Here is a 9,714-nt window from a genome sequence, read left to right as displayed (position 1 = left end):
ACAAAGGAAAGAATTATTAGAGTATGAAAATACTGCAAATGCAGTTAAATCATTACTGAAAGTACGTTTGTAAAATATTGTTGGATGAAATCCTCCTAAAAAACTTCAAGAAGTAATGTTGTTAGTAGTAACTCTTAAATCTGATAAACTTCTTCCGTTTGTTGTTTGCTGGCCATAGATTTTAACCACATCTATGGTAGTGAAATAGTTAAAATCCTATTTTAGCTCTAACGATGATTGAAGCTTCATTATTGCTTTAGAAAGTGTATTAAAGGTAAATGTTAACTATTTATTTTACAGTTTAGCTCAGAGGTAAACGAACTACGTCTCCCGTGATGCTTTGCGCTTTCTCTCCCATAGGAAGTAGTGGAATCCAAAAAGTGTTCCTCCCATCATTTGGTGAAGGTAAGACTCCACACGTGTCGACGGTTTTAGCTTCTGTGTTCTCTCTCTTTTTTCGTTAGTAATTTAGTTTTTGTGCAAACTTTGCATGTTTTTCTCACTGTGACTCCACGCAGTGTGTGTGTGTGTTAATGTTTAGTTGCGTGACGTCACATGTGTCCCCGCAGCTTCCACGGAGGGTCAGTCCACCCACGGAGAGCGGGGAAAGCACAGCAGGCGAAACGGGCTGCGAGTAATTCTTGGTTCATACCAACAGAGGTTGGTAAATGTTGTGCATGTCGACGTCTTTTTGCTGCTAGATTCACTTTAAAGTCAACAATATTTAGAAGAGAAACGCTTAAAAGTGATGGATGCAAATAAAGCCTTCATTATTTTCTAGCGGCATTTTAAATCTGCTCCCAGCTTATTATATGTACTTTTCTCTCAGTTGGTTTCAGGAGGTCACATGAGCCCAGTGACTCCAATCAGAGTTGAACATGTTCAGCCAGGGTCCAACACTGGACTCTCTGTTATCCCAGAGATTGGCCCGTTTATCTTTACTCTGTTTCTGCAGTAATCTGGGGCTCCACATCAATGCCAATTGTGTTAAAAGTCCAGTTTCGTTTTTCTTCCAGCTCATTGGTTTGATCTCTACGATTTCATCGGACCTCCATCCCCTGGAAAAGGTCACGGCTCTTCCTGCTAAAGGTCAGCGCTTGCATAATTACACGGTGGCTTCACACGGTGAGAGGAAATCCTCCTTCAAGTCGAATCTCTTGTGGTTCCAGTTGCGATGGCGGAGCGGGTTCTGGTGGTAGGAGGCGGGGGACGGGAACACGCGCTGGCCTGGAAGCTGGCCCAGTCGCCCCGGGTCCAGCAGGTTCTGGTGGCTCCCGGAAACGCAGGAACCGCCAGCTGCGGCAAGATCAGCAACTCTGGTACCTGAGGGGCTGTTGGACCTGCTAACTGCTCAACATAGGATGTATTTTAGCTGAAGTCACTTGACAGAATTGAAAAACAGAGGTGAGCATCTGTAGCTTTCTGTTGCGTTTCTGCAGAGGTGTCGGTGAGCAACCACAGCATCCTGGCTCAGTTCTGTAAGGACCACCACGTCGGTTTGGTCGTAGTCGGACCCGAGGCGCCGCTGGCAGCAGGTGGAGTCGATTCCAGTTTCTTATTGTGGGATCAAACCTCAGGAGGTTCTGACCCGTATCGTCTCTGCAGGTATGATGGACGATCTGACGGCGGATCTTTTCTTATTTCTGTAGACAGTCTTTAAAAACAGATAAAAGTATTTAAATGACATTAACAACAGCAGCATAATATTGTATGTGTAATACATTTATTTACAGATTAATTCAGTTCTACAAAAGACTGCAATTAACTAAGTAATATTAAGTACTAATAATTTAAACTTTATTAACTTTTTATATTTAATTTTCCTCTATTAGCCCCTTTCATCCTGCTTGATGCTCTTATCGCAGGTGATTGAATTTTATTCCAAACACATTTTTATTATTTATATTTTTTCAGGCCTTGAGTCTCAAAATTTCCCACAGTGAATCGTTTTTGGAGGATTTTTATAGAATAAGTTTTATTTTCCATGTACTAACCCTGCAGTGATTCTTATTTAACATTAATGTAAGCTGATTTGATTTGGCCTGATAAAAGTGAAAATGAGATCAAATAAACTGCAATTAATATGAAGAGGAATATCTGTAGTTGCGATAGTTCACCACCAGAGGGCAGTGAGCGCTCATAATCCTCCATCAAACGCCTGTTAAACTGCAGTTTGTTCTGCTGGTTTTCTGCTGAATCCATGAAAAAAGCTGCTCAGCTTCAGATCTGCTTCACTAACAGCAAAACAGAAATACTGAAGCTTTTCCATCTTCACTCTAGTTTTTTCACTCTGTTAAATCTAACTGAACTATTAATGTTTATTCAGATGAATCAAACTTTGGCTCTAGAGGAAAACACAAGTTACGTGACTTCCTGTGGAAATAGAAATTGAAACCAACTTTGGTCTCCTTCAGATCAGCCTCCATTTTGAGCTGCAGGATGGAAATAACTTGCTGACTTGTTACTAGAGGTAAGTGTTGCCGCTCCGGGTCCCTCCGTGTCTCTCGGCTCTCTGGAGCCTTTCTAACCGATGAACCCACCGAGGCTTCCCGGGGCCTCAGTCACCTCGGCCTGGGTCGCTCGGCTCTCATAGGGCCTGGTCCCCGCAGCAGCGCTCTGTTTACTTTATTGAAGGCCTGATCTAGAAAGGAATTAGATCAAATGAAAAACTTTATTGTGAGACGTTGCTGCTTATAAAGTGATGCTAAGTGAGGTTACATTATGCGACTATAAGGAACAAAAAGAGAAATATTGAACACACTATAAACACACAGCTCAGTTACTGCGCAGTTAACCTGGTGAATGATCAGCTATGATCTACCATGACAGCAGCATCTAAAGCTGATCTGTTTGTGTGGAGCAATAATTAACTTTTCAGGTTTAATCTAAATAAACTGAGAACTTAATGTAACTTTTACAGTCCATCAGTTCTTGCTGCAGCGACTCTCTCTGGTGTTTTAACCTAAAAAGCAGAACTAAAACATTGTAAACTAGTTTCTCTGCTTGTTGAAATCAGCAGGAAGTGAATCACATCACTCCGTCCCTCATCAGTCTGGGGTTCAGCAGAAACTGATGTTTCTCTTGTCTGTGGATCAGAACCGGCTTTAAGCCGTCCACAGATTTCCTCTCTTCCTCCTCACTGAGTTTGATCTTTTTCCAGGTTTTCCTCTTGTTGCTCCTTTCAGCAGGAAGAAACTCTTTGTCTCTCAAAGCTCTGCTGGAAAAATGCATCCAGATCCAGACTGACTCTTACCTGAAAGGTTGCTGTGTTTAGCAATCAGTATCTGCAAAATCGGAATCGATCAGCCAGAAAACTGCAGTCGGTTCAACCCTAAAAATAACAATACTTTTAAATGGAGCAATAATAATAAAATAAATAATTTCACAAACATTTTAGATCAGTTGTAACAAACTAGTTTCTAACTAAAAGAGTTGCATTAATGTATCTCTTTATTTTGAAGGTCAATCAGATCAATAGACTAAATATGTTTCAGGCCTCGCTGAGTGTTTGGGGGCTTCATCCCCCTATTGAAGCAGCTGTTTACCCATGATTCCTTGCAGTGGGTCCAGCTGGTACCTCAGCTGGATGCTGTGGTCCCTGAAAGCTGCTTTGTGTCTCTTGAGCTGAGAGGAAATCCTGCTGAGCTGCACACAGAGGCTGACATGTTGCTGAGATCCCAGCTGGACCCGGTTCTGTCTGGAGGAGAGCTGTGGACCCGACCTGAGCTGCTGCTCCCTCAGAACCTTCTGCTCACTGACTCCCTCCATACAGAGCTACAATAGAGTCATGATGCGTTCAAGTCCACTGGGAGCTAAATAAGTTCACTAGTTCATAGGAAATGTTCACTCATTCATTCAAATGATTCACTCTGATCCTCTGAACACATGATGGGAACCAGCTTTCTGCTTCACAGGACAGTTACTGGAACCGGATCACTGGACTGACTGGTTCTGGTTTCTCTCTCCAAAAGGCCAGAAGATGAAAGATCAGGACAGAGCAGAACCTCCAGGATCCATCAGTCCATCTATGAGGAGTGACTGGTCCAAAGATCGTCCTCCACACTTCAGTAATGAACCTGAACCATCAGACAGAAAGTAAGAAACCATTTTCTAACTGATTCATGTGACTTTATAGAGATAAAATCTAAATGATATTAACTGGTTGATCTCAGTGTTTTAATAAACAGTAACTTAATTTTCTTACTTCTTAATTTAAAGTTGGACATGAAGGATGTTGGTCAGTAAATCAGTAGAGTTTGAATGAAGGTCTGAATGAATTAATATGGATTAAAATGTTGCATGGAAACAAAAACAACCAAGCTTGTGAAGAGCAACAATTCAGATTGTCTGTAATCCCACTGAAGCAGTGAAACCCAGCATCTTCAAGACTGGGAACACTGGCATCAGTCATGATACCAAATATAATTCAATGAAGTACTTAAAACCAGAAATCATCAATGTTCTGAGGTTCTGTTCTGACCCAGTTTCTGGTCCGTTGTTTTTTGTGGACCTTCATGAACATCTTCAGCTCCAGCCTGTTGCTAGTGAACTATTTCAGTGATGAAGAAATGTCTTCACAGGAGCAGCTTTGGTGAGGAGGAGCATCCATCCTGCTGTGCTTTGAGTCAGAATGTTCTGATGGATCCGGTCTGTACCAGCTGCCCCCAGTGTGGGAAACGACCCAGAACAGGATCTGGACGGCTGACAGCCAATCAGAGCAGCTGTGCTCCAGGTGAGACTGAACTCCTCCAATCAGAGCTTCCTTCTATCGTCTCTGTGGAACCAGATCCACGTCTTTAGTTGAGATTTGGAAATTAAAGGTTTAAAAGTCTTTTTGTGGTCAGTTGTTTCAACTGAATCTGTGTTTTTCCAGCTGGTGTAACTGGAACTGATGTCCAGGTAACTGGGCTTAATAAAGTCCTCATTTAATTTGAGCCTGTTCAAAAAAATGGCCACAAGATAAATGTACAAATTTGACTTTTTGTTTTGTTCATCTTTAAAATTCTAAGTGAAGACTCTTACTCTGAAGGGTCATGTTGCAGCATAACATGTCATCAGCTGTAAATAAAACAAACACTTCATAGAATCAATTTGATGATTCTTACAGATAATTTTATTTGTGTTTCAGCACATTATGAGGTTAAGGGGAATGAAATAGCAGAGAGGATGGCTAAGGAGAGCAGCAATCGGGTTTTGGTTGATATTAATGTTATGTTTAGCATAACAGAAATAAAGTGTATAATAAAACAGAAAGAGAGGTGGCAAAAGTTATAGGTCAGCAAATTGCCCAGCTGCCAATATGGTTAATCTGACCTTGCTGAAAATGATTTTTGTTCTACTTTTATTGGTTATTACACCAGGCCTTTAAGGTTCTGCTGGAAAATTGGAGTTTCTAATTTGGGAAATGACTAAAGGACAATTCCACATAATTTCTCGCTACTTTGAGCATCTTTAATGTGATCTACTTCAAAAAGTAAAATATCTAGACTTCAATCATGGTGCAGATTATTCAGGCCAGAATATCTAAAACCAAGTTTGTAGTTTTTTGTTTCCTAAACGAAGCTGCATTAAAGCTTTGATTTGTGAAACTTCAATACAGGTTTGATTTCAACCCTTTTAATGTATCTGGACCACGGTCACCATGTCTCTCTATGAAAAGGGAGAACATGGTGGATTTCACTAGGCAGAAAGTGATTTAAACTCTGTCACAGAGTTTAAATCACTTTCTGCCCATTAGAAAGTGACTTTGAGTAACCTCAGAGGTCACTGAAGTCTCTGAAAAGCTCCCTGGTTCAAGGTGTGGTTGAGGTTCAGCCTGGCAGATGATGGTAAATGTAGAATATAGTAAGGAGTTATGTTACAGAGAAGCTTCTTCAGGAAGTGAATAGTTTGTGAGATCCAAATGGTTTTGGAGACAATCAGGCAGATGAATGTGAGGACAGCAGAGCTGCAGCAGACAACAGAGGAGTGGAGGAGAATCTGGGGACCAACAAGGCATCCTTAGACCATGGAGGCACAGAAATCACAAGAGGTGAACTGGAGAAAGATTACTAGAAACAATAACTACATGCTATAGTGAAGAGTTAAAAACTCAGAGAGATAACTAGTAACTTGTCCCCTGTCTGCCAGATCCTGGTTTTTACCTGGATTTATGGCCAAATTTTCACTAATCACAATCTATAGTTTAAAGTTTTCTGCTATTAGTGTAGAATAATGTAGCCCATATTTTAAGAGTGCAAGTATTTCAGCTTTTAAACTCAAGCAGATTGAAAATGCTCAACCAGTAGGTGGCCCTAATGGGTAAAGGCCCTTTACCCATTTCCTGAATGGGAAGCTCAATCTGAAGCCAACTTCAGCTCTGTAAAATCCAAACTGTTTCCTGAGTTTGATTCCATGAATGAGAAGTTAGATGGTGAACCACAACTCAGACCTCAATAAAAACCTAAACTAACAGGAGCTTTTCCCTCTGCTGGACGTTGTTTCCATCAGAACTAGTTTGATTTGGCCATAATTTTGTGATAAAACAGCAGTGGCCTCAGAGGCCATCAAAGAGGACAATTTGATACATGGGTCTATGCAGTTGTTTATTAAATTAATGTCTATTTTTGCAACTCTCATTCCAAGTATTTTGTGTAGTTTTGACTGCAAATATCCCAGTAAACTTGAAATAAGATGAAAATATACAGATATTGTCTCAGGAAGATATAGAAGCTTGTTTAAAGTCCATATTTCTTGAATATTTTTCAATTTCCATATAGATTTTCTATATTTTAAACTTGTTTAGAGAAAGGTGTTTTTTGTTGCTTTTTAATGGTGTTAATATTTTTCAAACACTGAGAGCTGAAATAGATTTGATAGATAAAACTTTACATCCCAATGAATCAACAGCAGCAACTTTAACTTTAAGTCGTGACTTTCGTTATTCTTACCATGCAGAGTTTTTATAAAATTTGGGCTTTTTATTTATTGATTTACTTTTTTCTCATCCATTAAAGCTGATGCACAAATTGTCTCTGAGAATATCAAAAAATTATTGTCTTCCTTATGTTCAGCTGAAGTGTCTCCTCTCCTGTCTTTGTCTCTTTCTTCAGATTTTTATATTCGGTGTCAGAGTGACCATAAAGCGTCTCTGAAGAAGAAGTTCCAGAGTCTCTCTGAAGGCGTCGCTGAACCTGGAAATCAAACCGTTCTGAACCAGATCTACACAGAGCTCCACATCACAGAGGGGTTAACTAGAGAGGTCAACCAGGAACATGAGGTCAGACACATTGAAACAGCATCCAGGAAACAAGAAACAATCAGAAGAGAAGACATCTTTAAAGTCCCACCTGGAAGAGATGAACCAATCAGAACAGTGATGACCATGGGAGTGGCTGGCATTGGGAAAACACTGTTAACACAGAAGTTCACTCTGGACTGGGCTGAAGGCAAAACCAACCAGAACATTGATTTCATATTTCCATTCACTTTCAGAGAGCTGAATATGTTGAAAGAAGAAAAGTTCAGCTTATTAGGACTGATTCATAAATTATTTTCTAAAACCAAAGAAATCAGCAGCTTTGAAACGTTCCAGGTTCTGTTCATCTTTGATGGTCTGGATGAAAGTCGATTTACTCTGGATTTCAAGAACAATCCGATCCTGACTGATGTTACAGAGTCCAGCTCAGTGGATGTTCTGGTGACAAACCTCATCAGGAGGAAACTGCTTCCCTCTGCTCTCCTCTGGATAACCACACGACCTGCAGCAGCCAATCAGATCCCTGCTGAGTGTGTCGACATGGCAACAGAGGTCAGAGGGTTCACTGACCCCCAGAAGGAGGAGTACTTCAGGAAGAGATTCAGAGATGATGAAGAGAAGGCCAGCAGGATCATCTCCCACATCCAGAAATCAAAAAGTCTCCACATCATGTGTCACATCCCAGTTTTCTGCTGGATCACTGCTAAAGTTCTGGAGGATGTGATGAAGACCAGAGAGGGAGAAAAACTGCCAAAGACTCTGACTGAGATGTACATAGCATTCCTGGAGGTTAACTTCGCAATCAAGAAGGAAAAGTATGATGGAGGAAAAAAGACAAGATCAATCTGGAGTCCAGAGAACAAGAAGCTGATTGAGTCTCTAGGAAAACTGGCTTTTGAGCAGCTGCTGGAGGGAAACCTGATCTTCTATGACGAAGAGCTCAAAAAGTGCGGCATCAACATCAAAGATGCTGCGTTGTTCTCAGGAGTGTTCACTGAAATGTTTAAAAGAGAGAGAGGGACGTGCAACATCTCCGTCTACTCCTTTGTTCATCTGAGCATCCAGGAGTTTCTGGCTGCAGTCTACATGCTCCACTGTTTCACCAGCAGGAAGTCAGAGGTGATCAAGACGTTTCTGGGAGAAAAATACAGAGAAACATCTCTAGATGAGTTCATGGAGAAAGTCATGGAGAAATCCCTCAGCAGTAAAAATGGCCACCTGGACCTGTTTGTCCGCTTCCTTCATGGTCTCACTGTGGAGTCCAACCAGAGACTCTTAGAAGATCTGCTGGGTCAGACAGAGAACAGTCCAGAAACCATCCAGAGAATCATCACCAACCTGAAGGAGATGAACACTGATAGAATCTCTCCTGACAGAAGCATCAACATCTTCTACTGTCTGGTGGAGATGAACGACGTCTCATTTTATCAGGAGATCCAACGGCTGCTGGATTCAGGAAAGAAGCTCTCAGAGACTGACTGTTCAGCGCTGGCCTTCATGCTGCAGATGTCAGAGGTTCTGGATGAGTTGGACCTGAAGAAGTACAACACATCATCAGATGGACGACAGAGACTGGTTCCAGCTGTGAGGAACTGCAGAAAGGCTCGGTGAGTCCAGATGTTTTCATTGTGTGAATGCTGATTCAGCTCTATTGTCCTCCTGTTTCTTCTTCTTCTTCAAGTTGCTTCTGGATGTTTTTGGTCTTTAACTTCTTCCTTCATCCTCTGGACTATTTCAGACATTCAACCATCTAAACATTCAGCTCATCCAGGACAGCTGCAGCTTCTGGTTTTAGACATTTTGATCATTTTAAAAATATTTATCTTTTTATCAGTTTTCATGTTTAAATGAATAGAAAACCCTGAACTCTAGAAAAAAATCTATTTTGTCTGAAAGATCCAATCAGCCAGAGAGACTTTTACACTTTAAACTCCTCTTCACTCATTGAGCCGCTACTCCTTTTAGGATCTTTGTCTTTTTTTATAAAATCACTGTTTAGGTTTGATGGACACTTTAAAATAACCCCAATAATTGCTGCTGTTGTCATGGAAACCAGTTAGAAACTTAGTGAACCAACTTTTCCTCCTCCCACTAGTTTCCTCTGAGTTTGTAAATGAGAGCAAAATGTGGTGATTGTTGTCTGGCTCCAGAAAAAGTCCTAGTTTCTGTCAGATCCTCCCAAAGCTCTGAGAACTCTGCTTCCAGAGCTGGAACCATTTTCCTCATCAACTCTTCATCTGCAGCTTTTGTTGAAGCTGTTAGCCATGAAGACCTGGAGAGACATGAGCTTCAACTCTTTAGACATCCCAGCCTCTTCTAGTTACTGGAGAACTTTCACTGCTTCACCATGAAAAATGCTGCTGGACCCAAACGCTCTGTTTTGGTCTTCAGCTCTTTAAGAGTTTAGCAACAATTTCTTCTGACATCCAAACCTTTGTTCCTCTGAGCCACACGGTCTAGTCCAAGTCCGAGCTGTG

At 41.1% G+C, this 9,714-nt stretch overlaps 1 protein-coding gene across 3 annotated transcripts in view; it reads left to right on the top strand.

Annotated features, from left to right (window-relative positions):
- The first annotated feature begins 367 nt into the window (after positions 1-367).
- LOC111607662 (NLR family CARD domain-containing protein 3-like) overlaps positions 368-9,714 on the top strand; it is a 30,467-nt gene continuing 21,120 nt past the window's right edge. Inside the window, exons 1-9 of one of the 3 annotated variants that reach the window (XM_023329841.1) lie at positions 368-405; positions 570-660; positions 1,017-1,089; positions 1,170-1,319; positions 1,440-1,605; positions 2,415-2,470; positions 3,915-4,095; positions 4,581-4,732; positions 7,092-8,844. In XM_023329841.1, the coding sequence (XP_023185609.1) occupies positions 3,980-4,095; positions 4,581-4,732; positions 7,092-8,844 (2,021 nt within the window). In that variant the 5' untranslated portion in view covers positions 368-405; positions 570-660; positions 1,017-1,089; ... (2 more) ...; positions 2,415-2,470; positions 3,915-3,979. The remainder of the gene's footprint in view (positions 406-569; positions 661-1,016; positions 1,090-1,169; positions 1,320-1,439; positions 1,606-2,414; positions 2,471-3,914; positions 4,096-4,580; positions 4,733-7,091; positions 8,845-9,714) is intronic. The other 2 variants (XM_023329840.1, XM_023329842.1) reach the window with 2 other exon arrangements.

Source organism: Xiphophorus maculatus, chromosome 24, assembly GCF_002775205.1.
Source record: "Xiphophorus maculatus strain JP 163 A chromosome 24, X_maculatus-5.0-male, whole genome shotgun sequence".
Lineage (NCBI taxonomy): Eukaryota > Metazoa > Chordata > Actinopteri > Cyprinodontiformes > Poeciliidae > Xiphophorus > Xiphophorus maculatus.
The sequence above is the reverse complement of the archived record's forward strand: the minus strand, read 5'-3'. Positions and strand labels throughout refer to the sequence as shown.